The sequence below is a fragment of the Gadus morhua genome, chromosome 5 (assembly GCF_902167405.1).
Source record: "Gadus morhua chromosome 5, gadMor3.0, whole genome shotgun sequence".
Lineage (NCBI taxonomy): Eukaryota > Metazoa > Chordata > Actinopteri > Gadiformes > Gadidae > Gadus > Gadus morhua.
The window spans coordinates 22269878-22297049 of NC_044052.1; the positions used below are offsets into that span (position 1 = coordinate 22269878).

The 27172-nt window shown below is 48.3% G+C and overlaps 3 protein-coding genes across 3 annotated transcripts; 1 reads left to right on the plus strand and 2 right to left on the minus strand.

Annotated features, from left to right (window-relative positions):
* Positions 1-1610: 1610 nt before the first annotated feature.
* Positions 1611-17497, minus strand: tyro3 (TYRO3 protein tyrosine kinase). The gene is made up of 19 exons (XM_030355789.1): positions 17206-17497; positions 15877-16072; positions 13643-13743; positions 13100-13270; positions 12142-12228; positions 11753-11868; positions 11321-11501; positions 10084-10226; positions 8908-9046; positions 8600-8726; positions 8403-8494; positions 7163-7258; positions 6853-6930; positions 6652-6744; positions 6194-6315; positions 4925-5034; positions 4596-4755; positions 4206-4342; positions 1611-2900 (listed from the first exon to the last, which is right to left on the minus strand). The coding sequence occupies exons 1-19, from the start codon at positions 17261-17263 to the stop codon at positions 2603-2605; spliced, it is 2505 nt and encodes an 834-aa protein (XP_030211649.1). The 5' UTR covers positions 17264-17497; the 3' UTR covers positions 1611-2602.
* Positions 17498-17761: 264 nt separating this feature from the next.
* lrrc57 (leucine rich repeat containing 57) lies at positions 17762-23707 on the minus strand. The gene is made up of 6 exons (XM_030355790.1): positions 23509-23707; positions 23043-23290; positions 22252-22387; positions 21322-21590; positions 19366-19551; positions 17762-18529 (listed from the first exon to the last, which is right to left on the minus strand). The coding sequence occupies exons 2-6, from the start codon at positions 23124-23126 to the stop codon at positions 18488-18490; spliced, it is 717 nt and encodes a 238-aa protein (XP_030211650.1). The 5' UTR covers positions 23127-23290; positions 23509-23707; the 3' UTR covers positions 17762-18487.
* Positions 23708-23727: 20 nt separating this feature from the next.
* haus2 (HAUS augmin like complex subunit 2) lies at positions 23728-26956 on the plus strand. Its single transcript, XM_030355791.1, has 6 exons — positions 23728-24067; positions 24584-24679; positions 25093-25162; positions 25655-25787; positions 26224-26332; positions 26666-26956. Exons 1-6 carry the CDS (start codon positions 23981-23983, stop codon positions 26816-26818), a joined length of 648 nt encoding a protein of 215 aa, XP_030211651.1. The 5' UTR covers positions 23728-23980; the 3' UTR covers positions 26819-26956.
* Positions 26957-27172: the final 216 nt, after the last annotated feature.

Below are 27172 nucleotides of genomic sequence, written 5' to 3' on the forward strand. Positions count from 1 at the left end.
CAAACTCCCCTCCATCGGGGATGCGCAGTACCCGCTGCGCAGGCCCGTTCGTTCGCCATTTTGACGCACGGTTCAAAACAGGCCGCTCGACAATCCAGGCGACTCCTCGTGTTTCATTGGTTATATCGATTGTTCTGATCGAAGAGAGGCGCGGTTGGGCGGGGTGGCAGTCTGGGTCGACGGTACAACTGTCCACCGGGCCGCGGTGTGTCTGGGCTGAGGAACCGGAGGATCCTGATGGACAGACCTCGCCAGCGATGGACGGAGCCCCGGTCTATCGACCAGGCCCCGGGGCGTGTCGCGGCTGAGAAGCCGGGGGATCCTCAGTGGACAGACCGGGACTCCGTCCATTGCTGTCCACCGAGGACGTCGCGGATTCACCGGACACGCTGCGGGGCCTGGTGCACAGATCGGGGCACTATGCATATCGCTGGAGCGATATGCATAGAAGTGTTCATATGAGCTGGAGTAACAATGTCCTTCACTACTGATGAATGTAGGAGAACAAGTCTGAAGTGGAGCGATAGGAAAGAGCATCTCCAGAGTCCAGAATGGAGATGAAACCATTTTTAGGAAAGAATGCAGTGCCCATGAGAACTGGTTTGAGAAAGGTTTGTATGAACAATATAGCCGTGTGAACAATAGGTTGTTAATCGAATAGAGCCGCGTGTAGTGACGGCTGATGGGTTTATACGGAGGTTACTTAGTATGGGAATAGAGCCATGTGTAACGTTAGTAATAGTCGAGGTCTTAGTTTAGGAATAGAGCCACGTATAACGTTTGTTATAGTCGAGGTTGGTGTTTGAAAATAGCCATGTGTATGTAACGTTAGTAATGGTGTTGGAATAGAGCCATCTGTAACCTTAGTAATAGTGTTGGAATAGAGCCATCTGTAACGTTAGTAATAGTGTTGGAGTAGAGGCACGAGTAACGTTAGTAATGGTCGGGGTAATAGTAGAGGTTGGTGTTGAGCCGTAGTGGAGCTTTGTACCCACAGAGTCAGGCGGACTCCATCTTGAGACTACGGGTTCTTCACTCGGAAACGCCTTGTGGTTTCACTGGAAATGGCGGAGACACCTGGCCGTGTCACAGATCGCAAAATCCGCCCAAGAGCCAAACTACAAGACAATAACTCACCGGAGATCGAGTGCCGAATTAAACCCATGGAGCGTTATTGCGCTTCCCTTAGTATAACGGGACTATAGTAAACGTGGAGCTCGATCACCAATCTAATGATCTCGGTGTTCTGGTCCTTCATGTGGGTGTGGTGCTGAGGAACGAGCCTTTATATGAAGTGGTCGGTTGTGTGTCGGAATGTGGTATTTTATGCATGAATATTGTCTGAATGTGGTCAGTTGTGTGAATGTGGTCAGTTGTGTGTCGGAATGTGGTCAGTTGTGTCTCTGAATGTGGTCAGTTGTGTGTCTGAATATGGCCAGTTGTGTGTCTGAATAAGGCCAGTTGTGTGTCTGAATAAGGCCAGTTGTGTGTCTGAATGTGGTCAGTTGTGTGTCTGAATATGGCCAGTTGTGTGTCTGAATGTGGTCAGTTGTGTTTGTCTGAATGTCGTCGTTTAATATGGAAGGTTCTCTGAATAAAATGCGCCACGGTGTCTCACAGATCGACTTCATCTTTATTCATTCAAAGCGTTTTCTGTAAACATTTCCAATACTGGTAAGGGAATCGTGTTACTTTATGATGTGCAGGTTCTATATTCAAACCAGTTTCAAGACGATCCTGGCACAAGGAATGTCTGAAATAAGACCAGGCTTCGATACACATCAGACCGGTCTGATAACACATCAAACCGGTCCGATACCGGTCAGACCTGTCCCGTCTAAGTATTAAAATTGTCAAACTCTCCCAACACTGTCGCTGGTGGGTCAAACCTGAGGTCCTTTAGCTAAAAGCATAATATACACCATTGATTGAGTGTATTTAAATACTTTAATATCTGATTATAATATATTAGCTAGATTAATTCTAATAAAATGCCCAATGTGCAGAATAAGTCACTATTGGTAGAATTATTGAATTCACAGCAGCAAAACATATTTCATCAGGAAATAATACATTCCTACCCTGAATGTGGAGGTAAGTTTTATGAAACTATTGAGGAGCACACAATGGAATGACTGTTAAATGATTTAGATTGGCACAGTAAAAAAATAAATCAAACCATATCGCTAATATCCCATGAGGTCCACCCCTAGTCTCCTTAACATTCCCAGTTAAGAATAATACACAGATTGGCGTTGGTCCAGTGTGGTGGATGATGTCCATAATGTAACCCAAAGGTCAAGGCAGAGGGCGACCAAGCAAAGGTACTGAAACCCAGCGTTCCATGTTCTACTGAGCATGTGCAGAATCCCAGGCGTCAGAGTGAGGAGCCCAGCCTAGAACCATAGGGGGACTGCCAGCCATAACAACCAATCAGAAACCAGCTGAATCCGGGTGGTCCATGATCCAGGATGTTTCATTTTGATCTTCACGCTCTTCATCGTCCTTTCTCAGTCTGTCGATAGCAAACATCCCATAAACCGGAAGTAGCAGTATGTGTGGCGTGGGGGGGGGGGGGGGGGGGGATTAGTCCAGGCTGATCTCAGACATGAATGACGGCGTCATCCTCTTCGTCCCGGAGGTCCCGCGGGGGGCCTTGGCCCCCCTCCTCCCCACACGGACCCATGATGTAGCGGCAGTCTCCTCCGATCGCCATGGCAGCGCTGCTGGCCATCAGCCACTCGGGCCCCGGCTCCCCTTCCAGGTTGACGTAGAGCTGGGGCGGTCTGGGGGGGGGCGGGGAGGCCGCGGCCCCCAGCCCCTCCAGCTGCTCCACTAGCCTCTGGAAGCTGGGCCGGCACTTGGGGACGGGGCTCCAGCAGCTGTGCATCAACTCGTAGCTGGGGGGGGGGGGGGGGGGGGGGGATGAGGGCAGTTACCATGGACACCATTCATGTGAGGACGTCCTCGTTCCATGTGATGCCATCTTGACATATTGGATGATGTCATGTGATCATGTCGTCACATAACTCCACGTCAATGCAAGGTTTAAAAGATGTAGGGGAAGATGGAACTATGGACTCAAAACATCTTAAAGGAGACATATAATGGTGTTTTCCCAACAAGTAAACATAGTATTTGAGTTCTAAAAAGCTGTTTACTGGAAATAGCTTTTAGGAAAAAATATCTCGCCTACCGCTATTCCCCTCTGGTTCAGTCCCTCAGAATGCGCTGTTTCTGGTGTCTGTAGCTTTAATGCAAATGAGCTGCTGCCCATTGACCAATGAGCTGTCAGACTGAACAACAGCACGGTTTGCGGACTCCTGGAGCTTTATCTATATCATATTATATAATGTGGACCAGCGGCCAAGCAGCTCCAGCTGAGCTCTGGGAGTACATTCCCTTTCTCCTCCATGTCTCCTCCTGGAGGAGATTGTACTACCGGAGCTGAGCTGTGTAGAGCTGCCGCCGAGTTCCCCCCGCTGGAGCACACAAACAAAATCGTAGCTATGCTCTGATTGGAGGGGCGTAGGGAAGTGGGAGGTAATATTCAACTGTGCCCCCTTTCTACGTAGGAGGGGGCGCCAAAACTGACTCGCCTGTTTGGTAACTGTAGGCGGGTTACTTTAAGAAATGCATATCTCACTCAAAAAATCATGTACGGACTTTGATTAAGTATTCACATGAACAGTTTGTCTTGTAGTTGAATGTGCAGTTTAATAAGGAACTCATGTACAGTATGGCATGTAGTTTAATTAAGTACTCACATGTACAGTATGGCTTGTAGTGGAATGTGTAGTTAATAAAGTACTCGCATGTTCAGTATGGCTCGTAGTTTAATAAAGTACTCACATGTACAGTATGTCTTGTAGTTGAATGTGTAGCTTAATAAAGTACTCACATGTTCAGTATGGCTCGTAGTTTAATAAAGTACTCGCATGTACAGTACGTCTTGTAGTTGAATGTGTAGTTTAATAAAGTACTCACATCTACAGTATGTCTTGTAGTTGAATGTGTAGTTTAATAAAGTACTCGCATCTACAGTATGTCTTGTAGTTTAGTGTGTAGTTTAATCGCATGACCACTATGGCTTTTAGTTTGGTAATCACAGATATAATATGATCCAACAGGCTTGTAATTTGTTGTTGATCAGTAATGTACTCACATGTAAAGTGTAGTAGTTTGGTGTGTAGTTTAATACTCACATGTCGTCTCGACAGTCGGGAGGCTGTTTGAGCCTCTCTCCTTTGATGAGGTACTCGTAGACCTCAGAGTTCTCCACCCCAGGGTAGGGAGTCTGGCCACGGGTCAGCACCTCCCACATGGTCACCCCAAACGCCCACTAGAGGGCAGCACACAGCACAAGGGCTCGTTAATTCAGTCAGCCACAGGCCACAGGGGATCGTATGGTGGATATCATCAAGTGACGACGTCTCAGACAGACAGACGGACCCCCAAAGAGGCAGTACAGACGAGCAGCTAGAGACAGACAGGCAGTACAGACGAGCAGCTAGAGACAGACAGGTAGTACAGGCCAGCAGCTAGAGACAGACAGGCAGTACAGCCAGGCAGTACAGACGGTCAGTAGGCAGTACCACGTCGCTCTGACTGGTGTACACGTTGTCAGCGAGGCTCTCCAGGGCGATCCACTTGACGGGCAGCTTGGAGGCGGAGCCCTGGCGGTAGTAGTCCCCGCTGTAGATCTTTTTAGAGAGGCCGAAGTCCGCCACACACACCGTCATGTCCTCATTCAGCCTGCAACACACACACACACACACCGAAACACATACACACGTCTTCATTCAGCCTGCAACACATGCTGTTCTGCTAGTAACAGACAGAAAGAAAAGTGTAACAGGCAAATAGACAGCCAGCCAGGCAGACAGACAGACAGGCAGGCAGGCAGACAGACAGATGGACTGACATGCAGTTGCGCGCGGCCAGGTCCCTGTGGAGGATGTTCTTGGTGCTGAGGTAGTCCATCCCCCGGGCGACATCGACCAGGAAGCCCAGCAGGGTCTGGACAGACAGCTCCTGGACACACAGACAGGTTCATCAGACAGACAGCTCCATGAGACACACAGAACGGTTCGTCAGACAGACAGCTCCATGAGACACACAGACAGGTTTGTCAGACATACAGCTCCTGAACACACAGACAGGTTCGTCAGACAGACAGCTCCTGGACACACAGACAGGTTCGTCAGACAGACAGCTCCTGAACACACAGACAGGTTCGTCAGACAGAGAGCTCCTGGACACACAGACAGGTTCGTCAGACAGACAGCTCCTGGACACACAGACAGGTTCGTCAGACAGACAGCTCCTGAACACACAGACAGGTTCGTCAGACAGAGCTCCTGGACACACAGACAGGTTCATCAGACAGACAGCTCCTGGACACACAGACAGGTTTATCAGACAGACAGCTCCTGGACACACAGACAGGTTCATCAGACAGACAGCTCCTGGACACACAGACAGGTTCATCAGACAGACAGCTCCTGGACACACACAGACAGGTTCATCAGACAGACAGCTCCTGGACACACAGACAGGTTCGTCAGACAGACAGCTCCTGGACACACAGACAGGTTCATCAGACAGACAGCTCCTGGACACAGGTTCATCAGACAGACAGCTCCTGGACACACAGACAGGTTCATCAGACAGACAGCTCCTGGACACACAGATAGGTTCGTCAGACAGACAGCTCCTGGACACAATCAGGTTCGTCAGACAGACAGCTCCTGAACACACAGACAGGTTCATCAGACAGACAGCTCCACGAGACACACAGACAGGTTCATCAGACAGACAGCTCCTGGACACACAGAACGGTTCATCAGACAGACAGCTCCTGGACACACAGACAGGTTCATCAGACAGACAGCTCCTGGACACACAGACAGGTTCATCAGACAGACAGCTCCTGGACACACAGAACGGTTCATCAGACAGACAGCTCCATGAGACACACAGACAGGTTCATCAGACAGACAGCTCCTGGACCCACAGACAGGTTCATCAGACAGACAGCTCCACGAGAGACACAGACAGGTTCGTCAGACAGACAGCTCCACGAGACACACAGACAGGTTCGTCAGACAGACAGCTCCTTGAAACACAGACAGGTTAATCAGACAGACAGCTCCCGGACCCCCGTGTGTGTGTGTGTGTGTGTGTGTCTTACGTAGGGCTCCTCCCCCAGCCGTGACAGCAGCAGGAATGTGTGCAGGTCCCCGTGCTTCATGAAGGGCAGGATCACCATGGGAACGGGTAGCCGCTGGCCCGCCCGCCGCTGGAGGCTCACGCCTGTTGGAGCAACAGCCTGTCAATCACACTCCTCGGCCAATCACTGAGGACCTCTGTCCCTCTGTCAGGGACCTTAAATCTAACCCACAAGAAAAGGTCCCCACAATGACTGCGTGTGTGCATGAGTGTGTGTCTGAGTGAGTTTGTGTTTGAGCATGTGATCTAGTGAGTGAGTGAGTAAGTGCATGAGAGTGAGTGAGTAAGTGATTGTGTGCATGAGAGTGAGGAGTGAGGGATGAAGAACAAGACTCTCACTACACTCACACAAACAAGCTTGAGTTGGAGTGAGTGAGTGAGTGAGTGAGTGAGTGAGTGAGTGAGTGAGTGCCTACCTACCTATCAGCTGGATGACGTTGGGGTGGGTGAAGTCCTTCATGTAAGCGGCTTCCTTCAGACACTGCTCGATGTCAGAGGAGGAGTCCACGTCAGCTGGAGAACACAAGACAACAAATCACCTACCAGTATGACAGCAGAGCTATGACTCCTTCAGACAATCAGGACATTCAAACCCCCACCCCCGATGATGTCATCACCTACACTTTAGCACCTTGACGGCCACCTTCTGGACCGAGTCGCCCGTCTTCAGTAACGCCTCCCTCACCGAGCCAAACTCCCCTGCACGCACACACACACACAAAAGGAAACAAGTCAAACTTCACCTCAACACAAGTACCCACTGCACATTTCACCGGCACTATGTACGCTAGCGGCCTCTAGTGGCCGCGGTTGTAGCTGCAGGTCCTTTTCAGACCACCGTCAAATCTCCTGGATGGATGTGTGCGTTTAATTCATGAGAAATATTCTTGTTCACAAATTCAAGAGACAGAAAAATAAAAGTGTGTTTCACCTTTCCCCAGCAGGTGACCAAAGGTCAAGAGTCGCTCCTGGATCAATACATCCTGGAGTTTGGTCTTCAGGTCTTCGTTGATCCCCAGACTGTCCACTAGAGGGAGACAGAGGACACAACAGTCTGACCACTAGAGGGAGACAGAGAACACAACAGACTATCCACTAGAGGGGGACAGAGAACACAACGTTGAGGTAGAAAGTAGGGCCCGACCGATATTGATTTGAGTGCCGATGCCGATGCCGATTATTTTCAGAGAAAGATTACGATTTAATCGGCAGATTAAAAACAAAACAAAAAAAAGACAAAAAAAAAGACTTTTTGGCAGATGTTGATTATTTTCAAAAAGGCTATAATCGGCCGATTAAATCGGCAGGCCGATGAATCGGTTGGGCCCTAGTAGAAAGTCTCATGTCGGGTTAGTGAGTCTCATGTTGGGGTAGCGAGTCTTATGTCGTAGTAGCGAGTTTTATGTTGGGGTAGCGAGTCTTATGTTGGGGTAGCAGCGAGTCTCATGTTGGGGTAGTGAGTCTCATGTTGGGGTAGTGAGTCTCATGCTGGGGTAGTCAGTCTCATGTTGGTGTAGTCAGTCTCATGTCGGGGTAGTGAGTCTCAAGTTGGGGTAGTCAGTCTCATGTTGGTGTAGTCAGTCTCATGTCGGGGTAGTGAGTCTCAAGTTGGGGTAGTCAGTCTCATGTGGGGTAGTCAGTCTCAAGTTGGGGTAGTCAGTCTCATGTGGGGTAGTGAGTCTCATGTTGGGGTAGTGAGTCTCATGTGGGGGTAGTCAGTCTCATGTGGGGTAGTGAGTCTCATGTTGGGATAGTCAGTCTCATGTCGGGGTAGTCAGTCTCATGTCGGGGTAGTGAGTCTCATGCTGGGGTAGTGAGTCTCATGTCGGGGTAGTCAGTCTCATGTCGGGGTAGTCAGTCTCATGTGGGGGTAGTGAGTCTCATGTGGGGGTAGTCAGTCTCATGTGGGGGTAGTCAGTCTCATGTGGGGGTAGTGAGTCTCATGTCGGGGTAGTGAGTCTCATGTCGGGGTAGTGAGTCTCATGTCGGGATAGTGAGTCTCATGCTGGGGTAGTGAGTCTCATGTCGGGGTAGTGAGTCTCATGTTGGGGTAGTGAGTCTCATGTTGGGGTAGTGGGTCTCATGTTGGGGTAGTGGGTCTCATGTTGGGGTAGTAGGTCTCATGCTGGGGTAGTGAGTCTCATTTTGGGGTAGTGTTTCATGTTGCTTACGAGTGCTGTCCGGTAGGTCCGGGCCTTGTCTGTTAAAGGACCTCGCTGCTAAGAAGGAAACGCTGTCCGGTCCCGGGTCCTTAAACACAGACCTGGAACACAAACACACTGGGATGAAGACTGGAGCTGTGATGAAGACTGTAGCTGTGATGAAGGACAGACTGTAGCTGTGATGAAGGAGGTTTTCCAGGACTCACCCAAACTGCGTCTCCTTGTCTCGTCGTTGCAGGAGGACCATGAGGAACAGACCCACCATGGAGACCAGCAGAGCAGCCAGAGAGACCCCCACCCAGAGGTGGCTCCGCAGTGGGGGGGCTGGCACCGCTACACACACACACACACACACACACACACACACACACACACACACACACACACACACACACACACACACACACACACACACACACACACACACACACACACACACACAGTGTGTTACGTATTGACACATTTTAGATAGCTACAGCAACACGCACACATCCCAGAATTAACCTGGCCTTACCAGCAGCAGGGAGCACAGTTATTGGTCGGCTCCAAGGCCCACAGCCAATCACAGTGCAGGCTGAGACCTGGAAGGAGGAGTTAAAGAAACGTCCCGCCCCCGACAGACGAGCAGTGTTCTCCTTAAACAGCAGAGCTTCCTGAGACAGAACAGACACACAAACTTTATCAACTAAATACATTAAATATAACGCAGACTTCCTGTGATAGATCAGACATACATGAACCATATCAACTAAATACATTAATACATATAACGAGAATTCCTGAGATAGAACGGACACACAGATATCAATTATTATGAACTGTATAAATGATATTAAAAATAGACAATAATATATCAATATAATAACACCTCCTGACAGTATACCCAAATAATAAACCACTAGTATTAAATAAACAACATACACACTAAACTAAAATAACTAAACTGCTCCACAGTGATTCTATGTGACTCTAGCTGGGTTCGAAATCGTTCCCTATCACGGATATAGTGCACTATATGGGGCTCGCCATTTTGTAGTGGTGTTCGAATTCTCAGTGGTTCATTTCATGCACTATGGTGGACTTAAAACACCCAAAATTTGAGTGAACATACGACGTTCCCTACATGTTACTCCCGTATACCACAATGCAATACGGTCGTGTTATTCCGGAGGAGAAGAAGAAGCTGAATAACCGCGAAAACAAATACATTTTAAGATGGAGTCTCCGGCTTTCGTTTAGAAATGTCAACAATTTATTTGTGATTCAACATAGAAAATCATATCATTCAAAATTACAAAAAAAAACCTTGATCAAGGTAATGCAACATTCAACATCAATACAACCTCCAGCTTTCCTCCTGAGTGCCCGGTTTGTTTACATGATGTGGGCACATCTGTCTGCATCACGCAAATACCCGGCGCGTTCACTGACGCACATGACGTTTAGAAATGTTCGGCATAGTGTCCGAGTTCTCGTTTGTTCGTTGCCTACATAGTGCACTATATCATAAACACTATATAGGGAATAGTGAGTGAGTGAATGGGGAGCAATTTCGAACACAGCTAGAGAGTACATATGGACGAGAGACAAAGAGAGGCAGAGAGAGAGACACAGAGTGCACATGGACACAAACCAAAGTTACGCCCTTGTAGGGAACAGAGAGAGAGAGAGAGAGCGTGTGTCGACCGACCTGCCCCTCGCCCCCCAGGCTCCACTGCAGCTTGTAGGCCAACAGCCGGCCACGGAGCTCCGCCTCCGCCAGCCCCGCCCAGCCCAGCCGCAGCTCCTGATCCCTGAGGTCAAAGGTCAGGTTCCTGGGCGCGGCCGATGGCTCTGTAGGGTCACACCACGGATGAGCGTTAGATCGCCATCGCTACGAGCGCACACCTAGCAACGTCCGCTTAGTGGACAGCAATAGGTTAGGGTTAGTGTTGGTGCTTACACAACGAGGACGTTAAGCGGGGTGTAGTACCGCCCGCGTCCTGCAGGGGTAGCTGGTGGGGCAGTTTAGCTCTTCCAAATTCTACCGTGTTTACATTAGAACACCTCCTTTGTTTAATTATTCATCTGCTTCTAAAATCTGAGATATGGAGCCAAGAGAGGGAGAGATCGAGAGAGAGTGAAAGAGCGAGAGAGGGTGAGAGCGACAGAGCGGGAGCGAAAGCGAGAGAGAGTGAGAGTGGAGAACGAGAGCGGGAGCGAGACAGTGAAATAGAGCGAGAGAGTATCTGGGACTTGTTGATTGAGGCCACAAACAAAAGCTGATTGTTCCATGAGACTAGAACTCACCACACAGACACAGACAACTTGTGGTACTTAGATGCTGAGGTTTTTTTTTAGCTGGTAGTTTACTGGTCAGGGTGGTAGTTAGCTGGTCAGGGTGTATTTAGCTGGTAGTTAGCTGGTCAGGGTGGTAATAAGCTGGTCAGGCTGGTTCTTAGCTGGTAGTTAGTTGGTCTGTGTGGTAGTTAGCTGGTCAGAGTGTAAGTTAGTTGGTCAGGGTGATAGTTAGCTGGTCAGAGTGGTAGTAAGCTGGTCAGGTTGGTTGTAAGCTGGTAGTTAGCCGTTAAGGTTGGTTGTTAGCTGGTAGTTAGCTGGTCAGGGTAGTAGTAAGCTGATAGTTAGCCGTTCAGGTTTGTTGTTAGCTGGTAGTTAGCTGGTCAGGGTAGTAGTAAGCTGATAGTTAGCCGTTCAGGTTGGTTGTTAGCTGGTAGTTAGCTGGTCAGGCTGTTTGTTAGCTGGTCATGGTGGTAGTAAGCTGATAGTTAGCCGTTCAGGTTGGTTGTTAGCTGGTCAGGCTGTTTGTTAGCTGGTCAGGGTGGTAGTAAGCTGATAGTTAGCCGTTCAGGCTGGTTGTTAGCTGGTCAGAGCGGTAGTAAGCTGATAGTTAGCCGTTCAGGCTGGTAGTTAGCTGGTTAGAGCGGTACCTGTCTGTGGTGTCTGGAAGCCCAGCCAGGGGGAGAAGGGGGAGCGCCCCAGCTGGTTGGTGCAGGCCACCTGGGCGCTGTAGTTGGAGTAGAAGGTGAGGTGGTGGAGGTGGAGGAGGCAAGGAGGCACGGCGACCTCCAACTCAGACACCCCTCCGCCCAGCCCCGCCGGAGCCAACACCTGGAGGGGCAGGGTCAGAGGTCAACAGGGTCAGAGGTCAACAGGGTCAGAGGTCAACAGGGTCAGAGGTCAAGAGGGTCAGAGGTCAACAGCAGCATCTCTGGGATGGAACCAGCGTGAAAGTCACCTCATATTTGGGAACACAAACACGCTCATCATGCAGAAACACGCCCACTGGGGTTGCCAGATTGGGTTGGACATATGGCCCAATCTGGCAACCTGCTGCTGAGGTGGGAGACTGTATCTCTTACTTGGACAGTACAGGTGGAGAGCTCAGAGTAACCGGTGAACCCCGGTTTCCATGACAACGTGACGTTGTTCTCCTCCATCCTCAACACCGACAGTTCCACGGGGGGGGAGGGGAGCACTGGGGGGGGGGTCACATATCAATCAACCTGAATCTATTGATCTGTGTTCACAAACACATAATGTCATATTCGAGTCTATAAGATTTAAAAAAAAATGTATCTAATAATAATATCCAATACAACAAACATAATATAATAAATAACATCAAGGTCTATAATGATGCAATACAAAATAATAATAATAATAAGAAGAAGAAGAAGAAGAAGAATAAGAATACTATTATAATCTAATAATAAATAACATAATATAATAATATGATAATAAAAAATACCTTTAATGTAGACCGTTCCTGTCCGAGACACCGTGATCCCTTTTGCATTGTGGGCTTCACAGTAAAAGTTAATGCTGGAGTTCACCCCTGATGGACAGACAGACACGAAGACAGACAGTCAGTCAGGCAGACAGACAGGCAAGGAAAGGGCAGATTGGTATTTTGTGGTAGTCTGGGTGTTGAAACAAACATAATTTGAACATGCATAAGTAAAAGTGCATTAGGATTAGATTTAAGAGCTTTTATTTGAGTGTGACTTGTTCGAAATAACACAGCTATCCATCAGCCACACACACACACACACACACACACACACACACACACACACACACACACACACACACACACACACACACACACACACACACACACACACACACACACACACACACACACACACACACACGTGTTTTAAACATAACTAATAAACACGGCGTCTGTCATGTTCTAGAATGAAGCGAAGACATCATCTTGTTCCAGTAAGAGGCTACTTCCTGTTTGTCCACCCGGAGTGATCTATTGGCTGACAGGAAGCGCCCAGCATCCAATCGCTCTATTTATAGCGACCACACCCGTCCCTCCGACGGCCGTACCCGGCTACGCTACCTAGCATGTAGCATAGTGCGACTCATAGACACAGAGAATAATGGAGGGAGGGAGGGAGGGAGGGGGAGAGAGGGAGGGGGAGATGGCAGAGAGGCAGGATAAGAGGAAGAGAGAGAGGAGAGAGAGGGGAGAGGAGAGAAGAAGAGAGAGAAGAGAGAGAGGGGAGAGAAGGGGGAGAGGTAGAGAGAGAGGGGAGCGGAGAGCAGGGGGAGAGGAGAAGAGAGGAAGAGAGAGAGGAAGAGAGAGGAAGAGAGAGAGGGGAGATAGTAGAAGAGAGGAAGAGTGACAGGGAAGAGAGAGAGGAAGAGAGAGAAGAAGAGAGAGGGGGGAGAGGAGAGGAAGAGAGACTGACCTGGGACATGGAGGACGGAGGGAGAGGGGGAGGGTCCCCCGGCTGCGGCCCCCCCCACCCACCACACCACCTCCACCGGCTCGGGGGGGCCCACGGCCGAGCAGCGGAGGTCAAAGGGCACGCCGGGCAGGGTCGACACATCCTGGGGGTCCTGGAGGAAGTGGGGGACCCCTGGAGGGAAGGAGAGAGGAGGGGGAGAGAGAGAGAGGAGGGGGAGAGAGGAGAGAAAGGAGGGGGAGAGAGGAGAGAGAGGAGGGGGAGAGAGAGGAGGAGAGGAGAGGAAGAAAGAGGAGAGGTGAGAGGTGAGAGGAGAGGAGAGGAGAGGAGAGGAGAGGAGAGGAGAGGAGAGGAGAGGAGAGGAGAGGAGAGGAGAGGAGGAGGAGAGAGGGAGGAGGAGAGAGGAGATGAGAGGAGAGGAGAGGAGGGGAGAGGAGGAGGAGAGATGGAGGAGGAGAGAGGGAGGAGGAGAGGTATCTGGTTAAACACTGGTACATTCCAGTATGTTCTGGGTCCTTGTTGTGTTGGGTGCGTTTGATTCGTTACCTTCCACCGTGACCCAGGCTGGCTGGGAGGTGGAGGTGATGCTGTGGAAGTCCACCTCACACCAGTACACCCCCGCGTCCTGCTGCTGGACCGACTTCACACTGCAGAACCAGAACCGCCATCGTTAGAACCACAACCGCAAGAACCATCACTACATCAGAACCAGAACTACATTAGAACCATCACTACAGCAGAACCGGTAACAATGCAGACCTTTATTCCATCAGTTCTCTCTTGAGTGAGCAGAGTGTGTGCTACTGCCCATTGTCCCATGATGCCCCACAGGACTTACAGAACTTAGAGACACCTCCTCCTTCCAGGGTCCATGACATCATGATCACACGGTCAACACATTCCACTAACCCTATGCCATGTAAGCCCCAGATTAGCATCCGACGCTAGCCCCAGGTTAGCATCAAGCCCCAGGTTAGCATCAGGCGCTAGCCCCAGGTTAGCATCAAGCCCCAGGGTAGCATCAAGCCCCAGGTTAGCATCAAGCCCCAGGTTAGCATCAGGCGCTAGCCCCAGGTTAAAATCAAGCCCCAGGTTAGCATCAGACACTAGCCCCAGGTTAGCATCAGACACTAGCCCCAGGTTAGCATCAAGCCCCAGGTTAGCATCAGACTCTAGCCCCAGGTTAGCATCAGACGCCAGCCCCAGGTTAGCATCAAGCCCCAGGTTAGCATCAGACACTGGACCCAGGTTAGCATAAGGCGCTAGCCCCAGGTTAGCATCAGACGCTCACCCCAGGTTAGCATCAGACGCTAGCCCTAGGTACGCATCATGAAGCGCTACATATGGTATATCGTTTTTAGTATATAGTGTAAAGTGTGTAGTATAAAGTGTATAGTGTATATATACTGTAGTAAATAGTGTGTAGTACATAGTATATAGTGTATATATAGTGTACTAGTTCTCCCAGGGCAGGTCTCCCAGTGTAAGGGTGTATAGTGTAGTATATATTGTGTAGTATATAGTGTATATGGTATATAATCTGTAGTATGTCTCCCAGTGTGAGGTTGTATATAGTATAGTATATATGTTATATAACCTGTAGTAGGTCTCCCAGTGTGAGGTTGTATATAGTATAGTATATAGGGTATATAACCTGTAGTAGGTCACCCAGTGTGAGGTTGTATATAGTATAGTATATAGGGTATATAACCTGTAGTAGGTCTCCCAGTGTGAGGTTGTATATAGTGTAGTATATAGGGTAGATAACCTGTAGTAGGTCTCCCAGTGTGAGGTTGTATATAGTGTAGTATATAGGGTATATAACCTGTAGTAGGTCTCCCAGTGTGAGGTTGTATATAGTATAGTATATAGGGTATATAACCTGTAGTAGGTCTCCCAGTGTGAGGTTGTATATAGTATAGTATATAGGGTAGATAACCTGTAGTATGTCTCCCAGTGCAGGTCTCCCAGTGTGAGGTTGTATATAGTATAGTATAGGGTATATAACCTGTAGTAGGTCTCCCAGTGTGAGGTTGTACTGTGTATATAGTATAGTATATAGGGTATATAATCTGTAGTAGGTCTCCCAGTGTGAGGTTGTATATAGTATAGTATATAGGGTATATAACCTGTAGTATGTCTCCCAGTGCAGGTCTCCCAGTGTGAGGTTGTATATAGTATAGTATATAGGGTATATAACCTGTAGTTTGTCTCCAAGTCTGAGGTTGTACTGTGTATATAGTATACAGGGTATATAACCTGTTGTAGGTCTCCCAGTGTGAGGTTGTATATAGTATAGTATATAGGGTATATAACCTGTAGTAGGTCTCCCAGTGTGAGGTTGTATATAGTATAGTATATAGGGTAGATAACCTGTAGTAGGTCTCCCAGTGTGAGGTTGTATATAGTATATAGGGTAGATAACCTGTAGTAGGTCTCCCAGTGCAGGTCTCCCAGTGTGAGGTTGTATATAGTATAGTATATAGGGTAGATAACCTGTAGTAGGTCTCCCAGTGCAGGTCTCCCAGTGTGAGGTTGTATAGAGTATAGTATATAGGGTAGATAACCTGTAGTAGGTCTCCCAGTGCAGGTCTCCCAGTGTGAGGTTGTATATAGTATAGTATATAGGGTAGATAACCTGTAGTAGGTCTCCCAGTGCAGGTCTCCCAGTGTGAGGTTGTATAGAGTACAGTATAAAGGGTAGATAACCTGTAGTAGGTCTCCCAGTGCAGGTCTCCCAGTGTGAGGTTGTATAGAGTATAGTATATAGGGTAGATAACCTGTAGTAGGTCTCCCAGTGCAGGTCTCCCAGTGTGAAGTGCATCTGGTCATTGATGTGGACCTTGACTCCATCCTTCCTCCAGGAGATGTCGGCCTCGCTGATCCCCTCCACGGCACAGCCCAGGCGGACCGAGTTCCCCTGGCTCACCGTCTGGTTGGCGGGGTGCCTGGTGAACACCACCCCTGAGCCCGCCCCTAAGGGTGGAGGAGGAGGGAGGGTGAGAGTCGGTCTCACTCCCCTGGTGAACAGGCAGAGGGAGAGAGTGAGTCTGTCTCACTCCCCTGGTGAACAGGCAGAGGGAGAGAGTGAGAGTCGGTCTCACTCCTCTGTCTCACTCCCCTGGTGAACAGGCAGAGGGAGAGTGAGAGTCTGTCTCACTCCCCTGGTGAACAGGCAGAGGGAGAGGGTGAGCGTCGGTCTCACTCCTATGTCTCACTCCCCTGGTGAACAGGCAGAGGGAGAGTCTGTCTCACTCCTCTGGTGAACAGGCAGAGGGAGAGTCTGTCTCACTCCTCTGGTGAACACCACCCCTGCTGGTGGAGGAGGGAGAGAGTGAGAGTCTGTCTCACTCCTCAACCACCCCGGACCCAGCCCATGGGTTGGAGGAGAAGGGAGAGAGTGAGTCTTTCTCGCTCTCATTTTCACCGTCTCCTCTCCCCTTTTATTTAAGTATAAAAAACTGCTGTACAAATGACCGATATTCTTTCAGAGTATTCAAAATAAATCCACAAAAGTTAAGACATAAACAATGGCTTCCGTGTGCCCCTCTTCCTCTGACCTCACGTTAAACGATAACATCATTAACGACGTCTCATTAAAAGAGATCCCGTCAAGAGGGCGACTTCACGAGGTAATTGGTGGAGCAAGTGGCCACTATCTAACCACACACATACACCTATTCTCTGAATGGAGGGTTTATCTCTAGATCCTGCGGTCGTTGGGTTTCACGTCACGTCGTCGGTAAACACTCCGCAGTAGACTACCAATCCCGCAGTGTATGAGCCGTGTTAACTAGTTCAACCCTTTACCCCACCAGCAAACCCTCTCTCCTAGTGACCTCCAGCCCCTATGCCGAGCAGGTCAACGACCTGTCCAAGACCAGCTGGAAGTCACAGTTAGAACTAGTTAGTTAGATAAATACTAACAGCAGTAAATCAGTGTAAGCACTAGTTATTTACTTATAACTAACTAACAGCAGTAAGTCAGTTAGCAGTAGTTAGTTAGCTAGATACTAACTAACAGCAGTAAGTCCGTCTTAGCACTAGTTAATTAGTTCTGAGTAGTGATCTGTTAAGTCTGGGACCGGGGATCCAGGAGGAGGACTTACGGCAGACCCCGTCCTGGGTCTGGAGGAGGACGACGGGGACCCACCACCACAGCCTCATGGTTCCATGGCTCCTGAAGTCCACTTTAACTCTTCAATCCACTGGTCCAACTTTGTACCAGTCAACAACAGGGGCAACAATCCCAGTCCATCCAATCTCTGGTCCCCAAACCCCGACTCGGGATAAACCAGACCCGGAGCTTCGACTCGGTCCTTTGTGTTCTGTTCCACTTGTTTGTTGTTCGCTGCGGGACGCGGCGGCTCCGCGGAGGAATGCGACGGGAGGGGAGCGAGCGCGGCCGGGATCTGCGCATGCGCGCCCCCTGCTGGAGGATAAGGCTTCCTGCGATGAGTGATCGATGACGCATCGGTGATTGATTGATTGATTGATCACCTGAGGCCATTCCGATAGACCTTGGGTTATCAATTTACTCAGCACGCACTAGTGAGCACCCACCAACAGCCAGAGCCGGTTACAGTCATTAATTATAGTTTGATTAGAGACTATATTTATGATTCAAACTGCATTCATTCCCACAGGATCACCATGAGTGGAGGGTGGAGGTTCTAGTCATTCGTGATTTTATTAATGGATATATTACAATGCAACAGCTTTTAAATAACACTTTCCGTTTTGAGGCATCCATAATTTACAAGTTATACACGCGGTCAGACTAGTAGTGTTCTGTTAAACTGGGAAAAGAGGTGTTGGAAAACATTAGGAAGCAAAACTCCTTCAATGAAACGTATGATTAGTTCAATAACCTGTTTCACAGTGTGATTAATGTGTTCCCAAATGCATATTTCAGTGAGGTGTGCCAACCGACCGCTCCCATCAATACTCTGTTAGCATTAGCTTTAGCTGGACGGCCTCACATTTGCAGAACATTCCCAGTACAACTTGGCTGAAACTCTGGGTTTAAAGTGAGGTTAAAATCATAAAGGAAAGGAACAAAGGAATATAACATCTCTGAGATCATAGTTAATACCTCGTTACCCACGGTTAAACGGACTGCTGAGTGTGTGTGTGTGTGTGTGTGTGTGTGTGTGTGTGTGTGTGGTCTGTGTGTGTGTGTGTGTGTGTGTGTGTGTGTGTGTGTGTGTGTGTGTGTGTGTGTGTGTGTGTGTGTGTGTGTGTGTGTGTATAGTGTGTTTTCGCGGTGTCCAGGTGTCGTCTTGGCGGGGGTATCTTGCTGGTCTCTGTAGCCTGAGTCTTTATGAATAAAGTTTGATTTGAAGCGCGGGCAGCTGGTAGGGGTCAGAGGTCGGACGTCCTCCTGACCTCTCAGGAGAACTTCTTCTTGGTGGCTGTGAAGCGCTCCATGTACTGGAAGACAACACAAAACATTCAGTACTACAAAGAGTACTGCGCTACTATGGTAGGGTCAGGCTACCGTGGTAATACTGTGGTAGAACTGTAGTCTTATCGTACTGAAGTATTATCGTACTGTATTAGTACTGTAGTAGAACTGTAGCATTATAGCACTGTAGTGTTATTGTACTGTAGCAGTACAGTAGTACTGTAGTATTATAGTACTGTAGTATTACTGTAGTATTATGGTACTGTAGGAGTACTGTAGCATTATAGCACTGTAGGAGTACTGTAGTATTATGGTACTGTAGTAGTACTTTAGTAGTAGTGTAGTATTATGGTTCTGTAGCAGTACTTTAGTAGTAGTGTAGTATTATGGTACTGTAGTAGTAGTTTAGTAGTAGTGTAGTATTATGGTACTGTAGTAGTACAGTAGAAGTACTGTAGTATTATGGTTCTGTAGCAGTACTGTAGTATTATGGTACTGCAGTAGTACAGTAGTAGTCCTGTGGGATTATGGTACTGCAGTAGTACTGTGGTAGTACTGTAGTATTATGGTACTGTAGTAGTACTGCAGTAGTACTGTAGTATTATGGTACTGTAGCAGTACTGCAGTAGTACTGTAGTATTATGGTACTGTAGCAGTACTGCAGTAGTACTGTAGTATTATGGTACTGTAGCAGTACTGCAGTAGTACTGTAGTATTATGGTACTGTAGCAGTACTGTAGTAGTACTGTAGTATTATGGTACTGCAGTAGTACAGTAATAGTCCTGTGGGATTATGGTACTGTAGTAGTACTGTGGTAGTACTGTAGTATTAGGTACTGTGGGAGTCCTGTGGGATTAGTACCTGCTCGTATCCCTCCAGCTCCCTCATCCTCTTGACCTGGAAGAGGTTCCCCTCCAGCGAGAGCAGGGAGACCTGTGATTGGCTGAGGATGGCGACGGGGATGGAGGAGAGCTCCAGGCAGTTCTCCTCCAGGCGCAGCACCTTGAGGCGCGGGGAGCGGCCCACCTCAGCACTCACCTCCGAGATCTGGGGACGGAGGGTACGGGGGTGAATACCTGGTCCCTGGTACCTGGTTAGTCCCTGGTACGGGGGTGAATACCTGGTCCCTGGTACCTGGTTAGTCCCTGGTACGGGGGTGAATACCTGGTCCCTGGTACCTGGTTAGTCCCTGGTACGGGGGTGAATACCTGGTCCCTGGTTAGTACCTGGTACGGGGGTGAATACCTGGTCCCTGGTACCTGGTTAGTACCTGGTACGGGGGTGAATACCTGGTCCCTGGTACCTGGTTAGTACCTGGTACGGGGGTGAATACCTGGTCCCTGGTACCTGGTTAGTACCTGGTACGGGGGTGAATACCTGGTCCCTGGTACCTGGTTAGTACCTGGTACGGGGGTGAATACCTGGTCCCTGGTTAGTACCTGGTACGGGGGTGAATACCTGGTCCCTGGTACCTGGTTAGTACCTGGTACGGGGGTGAATACCTGGTAACTAGGGCTGTAACGATACACGTATCGAAACCGAAATTGCGACACTCAAAGCCACAAACCTGTCTCGCGGTGTGTGAAGGCAGATCGCGATACGCCCTTTCTAACTCTCCGGTCAAATTGTCTGATTGAAATTTGCTAATAATTTGTCTAAATAATAGTCTGCTGACACCGCTCCTCTTATCGATGCCGTAGGTCTGCGATGAGATGCCCTCTCTGTGGTGACAGCTCTCCGTGGCTACGGAGGATTGCATTTCTCCACAGCCGTCGAAGTCCTCACATGCGATAAGAACGACATTTAGCCAGAGTGGGCCAAGTGCGAAAAAATAGCCTGTGTGATCCTGTCTCTATTGTTTTGTGTGCTTGGACCGGCAGTTGGTCTGCTTATAGGTCGGAATGAAGCGGCCACCGATTATTGACAGGATGGATACTTTATTCTACCGGACTCGCTCGATTCTTCACTAGACACACACACACACACACCCTACCGCTCGCTCTCCTCGCTCGTCCACTCACTCGCTGACGTCACTCACACACACACATACGCACACTGCCATTCTCGCGCACCCACAAACGCTACTCTTAACACTATGGCTCGTTATTGCGAATCGGATATTTTGACTAATTTGACTAAACCACCAAACTAGTTGAGGGTTTTTGCCTACCTGCAAGCATCCTCCAACTGCAATCTTTGGTTATTTATTTATTAATTTAGCTATACTATTAGTATTCTTTCTGTTCAAATCGGTTCAGTGCTCCAAATTATTTGTTATTAAATGTTACATTAAGTTAATTGTTATATAATATATAAATAAAATGCTTTTTATATTTAAAAAGCGTGGGATGTATCGAACCGTGGGTCAACAATCGTGATACAAACCGAATCATGAGTTTGTGTAACGTTACAGCTCTACTGGTAACTGGTTCTGGTTGAGGTTAGTACTCTGGTAAGAGGTTCTGGTTGAGGTTAGTACTAGTTCCATTACCTGGTTCTGGTTGAGGTTAGTACTCTGGTAAGTGGTTCTGGTTCAGTTTAGTACTCTGGTACCTGGTTCTGGTTGAGGTTAGTACTAGTTCCATTACCTGGTTCTGGTTGAGGTTAGTACTCTGGTAAGAGGTTCTGGGTTAGTTTAGTACTCTGGTAGCAGGGTCTGGTTGAGGTTAGTCCTAGTTCCAGTACCTGGTTCTGGTTGAGGTTAGTACTCTGGTACCAGGTTCTGGTTGAGGTTATTCCTAGTTCCAGTACCTGGTTCTGGTTGAGGTTAGTACACTGGTACCAGGTTCCGGTTGAGGTTAGTCCTAGTTCCAGTACCTGGTTCTGGTTGAGGTTGATCTCGATGGCCTGCAGGGTGGAGACCTCCACGGGGACCACCCGGATGTGGTTCTTGGAGAGGTCCAGCAGGTCCAACATGCGCAGGGTCCCCAGGCCGGGTGGGAACTCTCGGATCTGGTTCCCGGACAGGTTGAGGGTGCGCAGGGCCCGGAGCTGGCCCAGGGAGGACGGGAGGCCTGTGATCTGGTTCCCGCTCACACTCAGGGTCTCCAGCTTCCTCAACTTGCTGAGCTCACCTGGCAGGCTGGCTGGGGACAGGGCAGTAGACACCACGCCTACAAGTCAATACCTCTAAACACCAGGTGGCTGCCAAGTCTACGTACAAGTAATCACTGGAAACACATTACAAGTTATTATACATAAAGGTCATAACAGCTCAACACTACTTCTATAGTCTACAAGTTTACAACCCAAAATTATGTTTACACGCTACAAGTTCTAACTTATACAAGGTCTAATGTGCAGGTAGTTCTAACCTGTACAAGGTCTAATGTGTAAGTAACGGTAGTTCTAACTTGTACAAGGTCCAATGTGTAGTTTGTTCTAACTTGTAGACAATCTAATGTGTAGTTTGGTCTAACTTGTAGACAGTCTAATGTGTAGTTTGTTCTAACTTGTAGACAGTCTAATGTGTAGTTTGTTCTAACTTGTAGACAGTCTAATGTGTAGTTTGTTCTAACTTGTAGACAGTCTAATGTGTAGTTTGTTCTAACTTGTAGACAGTCTAATATATAGTTTGTTCTAACTTGTAGATAGTCCTAAGTTGTAGTTCTCTTATGTGTAGGCAGTCTTAACTTGAGGATTGCTAATGTGTAGGTAGTCCTATCTTGTAGAAGGTCTAATGAGTAGGCAGTCCTACATTTTGGAAGGTCTAATGTGTAGTTTGTTCTAACTTGTAGACGGTCTTACTGAGTTTGTTGGAGTTGAGCGTGAGACTCTTCATCTGGAGGAAGTTCCCGATGGAGGCCGGGAGCACCTCGATCTTGTTGTGAGAAACATCCACGGTGCGCAGGTTAGCCGTCAGCCGCTGTAGCTCCTCAGGAAACTGGAACACATCTCGTACTTTAGGGATCCATCGACTTCACCAGAGAGAACCAACAACTAGAATTGACTTTGAAAAATCCATGAATGTACCTTAGGAAAGGTGACATTGTTCTGTGTTTATTCAGTCGTAGTATGATCAAAAATGTACCTCATTGCAATTTCGTTAAAATATTTTACATATATACGGTATGTGACTAGTACAACCATGATTATATAAGTGTCTATCCACAAATATACATATTTATTAGGGGCCCCTATCAACATCTACCGCTATTAAGGAGACTGTTGCTTCTGCTGACTGTAATACTGTTTCTGCACAGTCCTGTAAGCCGTCCTCACTTCCCCGGACATCCTGTATGTGTGTATGGGACTAATAAAGTTCTAGAATCTTAAAATCTATTATTGTTTAATGTTTTGGTCAATATGAACATGCAATGCCAATGCAGCAAGTTGAATAAGCAGAGGATCCTGTATTTAATAGTACGATTTTGCAGATTTTCTCTCTTATGTTGTGTCATGTTTTACTTTTTGTGCTGAGAGAGAGAGAGAGAGAGAGAGAGAGAGAGAGAGAGAGAGAGAGAGAGAGAGAGAGAGAGAGAGAGAGAGAGAGAGAGAGAGAGAGAGAGAGAGAGAGAGAGAGAGAGAGAGAACCTTACCTCTTGCAGTCCTTTCCCGGTCAGCTGGAAGACCCCGGTCTTCTGGGATGTCTCCAGGTGGGCCTTGATCGCGCTGTTGCCCATCACGCTCACTGGTCCCTACACCTTCCACGACCCACCTGTCAGCCTAACCTGTCACCCTGAGCCGTCGCTCTGTGGGACGTGTCGAGCTTCACTTTACTTGAGCTCCAGACGCACCAGGGATGACAAATCCTAACAGAGTAGCGGATGATTCCCCTCCTCTGATCCTGTGAGATAAACAGACGAGTAGCGCATGAGGGCGTAGTCACCTCAACAACAACAACAACAACAACAACAACAGTCCTAACATTAGGAAGCCTGTCTCAACGTCCCCACACCTTATGACATGGAACCTAGGAGGGGATACTACGAGACAACTTTGTGAATAACATGTCACCGCGCAGTGAATGGTTAACGGTAGTGCCCAGCCCTGCTAGAAACTAACCTCACACAGGAAGCCCTTCCGAGGGTCCGAGGTTCATGCAGGACCCCTCAGACCTCCGCCGTACGTAGTTGGAACAATACAGAAGCAGCTAGAACGTTTATCTTACTCTTAAAGCGATTAAAAGAGAAAAGCAGGAGAGCTTTGGGTTAACGTCCACTCGACCGTGTGTGCGCATGCGCCATACGACCTGCATCGAAAGCAGGAAGTGACGCGGTATCCCTACCGGAAGTGACGAAGAGAAAACAACAGCGAAAGCTCAAATAAAATAGCGGGTGTACACTTTTATTATTGAACTTCAAAATAATAAATCCTCGCACTTTAAGTGACACGGCCTTAGTGGTTAAGCGTGGATGATCGATGATTGATGATCGGAGGATATTGATGATCCTCGGCTGACCTCGCGCCAGCTGCTGTGCTTCAGTTCCTCGGGTTCCGTTGTCTGGAGGGTCTGGGGTTAGGGTTAACCCAGCTGATGGATCCATGGGAGCGGAGCCCGTTCTCCATCACCCCGGCAGGAAGCTTCCTGTCCAGCTGCGTGGCGAAGGGGATCTGGACACAGGTCAGATGACGAGGACATCCACCTCTAACCTAGTACCTTAACTAATCATCTCTAATTTAATACCTTTACTAACCATCTCTAACCTATTACCTTAAATAACCATCTCTAAACTAGTACCTTGAAAAACCATCTCTAACATAGTACCTGGCTTAACTAACCATTTCTAACCTAAACTTAACTAACCATCTCTAATGTAAACACCTCTAACCTAATACCTTTACTAACCATCTCTGAGAACTACCACCCTACTGTTACCTCCTCTAACTTAATACCTTTACAAACCTAGTATCTAATTAACCACCTCTAACCTAATATCTAATAACAATTTAATATATATATATATATATATATATAATCTTAATATTATGAATGCATGGGTTTGTCTCTATAAGTAGACGGCCTGCTTTGCAACCACACTAATAGCCCTTGCCATAACTAACCCTTACCATAACTAACCATCTCCAAACCAAGCCATCTCTAAATGTGTGATCCTATTGGTCTATTCTTTTGGTCCAGGAGGAGTTTGACTCCGCCCCTAGGGAAAGCCACGCCTTCTCCCCGCGTCTCCAGGCCGCTGAGCAACACATCAGGGCCAAGCGGGAGCTGGCTCAGGTACAGACAATGGGCTGGTAGTTTAACAGCTGATCAGTAGTTAAAACTGTAGTCTAATAATGTGGTTAATACTGTAGTTTAGTACAAGTTGGGGTTGATACTGTAGTTTATCAGTTGCACGTCGTTAATATTATAGTTTAGCACAAGTTATACTGGGGTCAATACTGTAGTTTAAAACTGTTACACTGCAGTTAAGACTGTAGTGTAACAGTTGCACTTGGGTTGATGCTGTAGTTTAATACTGTCACACTGTGGTTAATACTTTAGTTTAATACTTTTATACTGCGGTTAATACTGTAGTTTAAGTTATAGTGTAGTTCCATACGATGGGGCTGTGTAACACCTGTAGGTCTCAGACTATCTTGACTAACTTAGTTCCCAAATGCAGACTTACCGATCCTTTCATGTTCCAGTTACGTCTGGAGGCGGAGCTCCTGAGCCTGGAGAAAGAGAGCGCTGATGTGACACACAAGTTCTACCTGAGTAAGAGTTTGTTCTGATGGTTCTACCTGAGCAGGTGTGTGTTCTGGGGGTTCTACCTGAGCAGGTGTGTGTTCTGATGGTTCTACCTGATAGGAGTGTGTTCTGATGGTTCTACCTGATAGGAGTGTGTTCTGGTGGTTCTACCTGATAGGAGTGTGTTCTGGTGGTTCTACCTGATAGGAGTGTGTTCTGGTGGTTCTACCTGATAGGAGTGTGTTCTGATGGTTCTACCTGAGTAGGAGTGTGTTCTGGTGGTTCTGATAGGAGTGTGTTTGGGTGGTTCTACCTGATAGGAGTGTGTTCTGATGGTTCTGATAGGAGTGTGTTCGGGTGGTTCTACCTGATAGGAGTGTGTTCTGATGGTTCTGATAGGAGTGTGTTCTGGTGGTTCTGATAGGAGTGTGTTCGGGTGGTTCTACCTGATTCTAGTGGTTCTAGGGGTCTGGGTTCTGCTGGGTTAATGAGTCATGCTGGCTTGTCTCCTGCCTGCAGCCCGGAGGTTCAGGGACCTGCAGGTGTTTGCGAGTCACCTGCAGGACCTTCTGAAGGAGCAGAGCAGCCTAAGCCAGAGGCTGATGAAGCCCTTCTGTCAGACCAGCCTGCCTATGGAGGCTCACCTGCACAGGTAACACACAGTTACACCCCCGCACAGGTAACACACAGGTACACACCTGAAGAGGTAACACACCCCCGCACAGGTAACACACAGGTACACACCTGAAGAGGTAACACACCCCCGCACAGGTAACACACAGTTACACACCTGCAGAGTTAACACACCCCTGCACAGGGAACACACAGGTACACACCTGCCGAGTTAACACACCCCTGCACAGGTAACACACCTGCACAGGTAACACACCTGCACAGGTAACGCACCCGTAGAGGTCACACACCTCCACAGGTAACACCCCGTGCGGCTAACACACCTGCGCGGCTAACATGTACAAAGACAGTGCCATCTGCTGACAATTGTTTTACTGGAGGTCTCCCAGTGGCCACCGGTGCAACCAGTATAACTATGCTCTGCTCCCCAGTATAACCAGGTGAATGTTGTGCAGGTATGTGGTGGAGCTCATCCAGATGGTCCTGGACTTCATCGAGAGCCTGGAGCGTCACGTGACCACGCTGCGCGCGCTGCCCTCGCTCCCCGACAGCGTGGCTAAACTGGTGAGCACCAAGACTACATCTCCAACAATCCTTCACACCCACCACTCGGATGTAAATAACGATCTGCAATGTACATCAGTGTTGGAAGTCCCCACGTTGCATCGTGTTCTGTCGGACTTCAGACACACCAAGTTCCCCGCTACGTTGTATTTGCAAAATGGATAATAATTCAAAAACCCCCAAACTCACTTTTAAACATAAGCTAAGGTTTGTTTAGTTTAGTCGTCGCTCCCCGACAGCGTGGCTAAACTGTTGATCACCAAGACTACATCTCCCACAATCCTTCACACCGACCGCTGTGTTTCCCCCTCCGCTCTCTCCCCCTGCCTACAGAACAGCGGTGTGGCCCAGCTGCTGGCCCAGGTGGCAGAGGTGGAGCAGCTGTCCTCTCAGGTCCTCCAGTGGAAGGACCTCCACCCGCGCACCGCTCTGCTCCCAGGGCCCGGCCCCGACTCATTGAGCGGCCGGCTGGGCTCTACGTTCTAGTGGGGGGGCTGGGTGGAGGACGGGGTTGTCAGAAGGGGGGCGGGGGGGGGGTTGCCTGTGTCTAAAGGTTTGGGAATAGGAAAATGTTGATATATTGTTCTTATGTTGGTTGGAGCTATTAAATAAATGAAAACAAAAGTGTCTGGTGAATTTTGTGATGCTAATGAAGCTAGGCCGAAAGAGGCAAGGAGCAAAAGGAAAGGAAAGTAATCCAAAACAATAATGAAAAATATATTTTTATCCTGTAATATACCTATTTATGTTATGGCTACAGGTCGCCTATTTATGTTATGGCTACAGGTCGTGTTTCCATCGCTCAGGTAAAACCATGGACAATAGAGAAGATAAAACTAG

Coding starts and splice junctions, on each gene's coding strand:
- tyro3 (XM_030355789.1), bottom strand. CDS start 17,263: ATGAGGCTGTGGTGGTGGGTCCCCGTCGTCCTCCTCCAGACCCAGGAC. Junction 11,502..11,752: donor TCTCCACCTGTACTGTCCAA/GTAAGAGATACA, acceptor CTGCCCCTCCAG/GTGTTGGCTCCGGCGGGGCT. Junction 2,901..4,205: donor CCCGACTGTCGAGACGACAT/GTGAGTATTAAA, acceptor CCCCCCCCCCAG/CTACGAGTTGATGCACAGCT.
- lrrc57 (XM_030355790.1), bottom strand. CDS start 23,126: ATGGGCAACAGCGCGATCAAGGCCCACCTGGAGACATCCCAGAAGACC. Junction 22,388..23,042: donor CCGGGAAAGGACTGCAAGAG/GTAAGGTTCTCT, acceptor GATGTGTTCCAG/TTTCCTGAGGAGCTACAGCG. Junction 18,530..19,365: donor AGCTGGAGGGATACGAGCAG/GTACTAATCCCA, acceptor GTTGTCTTCCAG/TACATGGAGCGCTTCACAGC.
- haus2 (XM_030355791.1), top strand. CDS start 23,981: ATGGATCCATGGGAGCGGAGCCCGTTCTCCATCACCCCGGCAGGAAGC. Junction 24,068..24,583: donor CGAAGGGGATCTGGACACAG/GTCAGATGACGA, acceptor CTTTTGGTCCAG/GAGGAGTTTGACTCCGCCCC. Junction 25,788..26,223: donor ATGGAGGCTCACCTGCACAG/GTAACACACAGT, acceptor AATGTTGTGCAG/GTATGTGGTGGAGCTCATCC.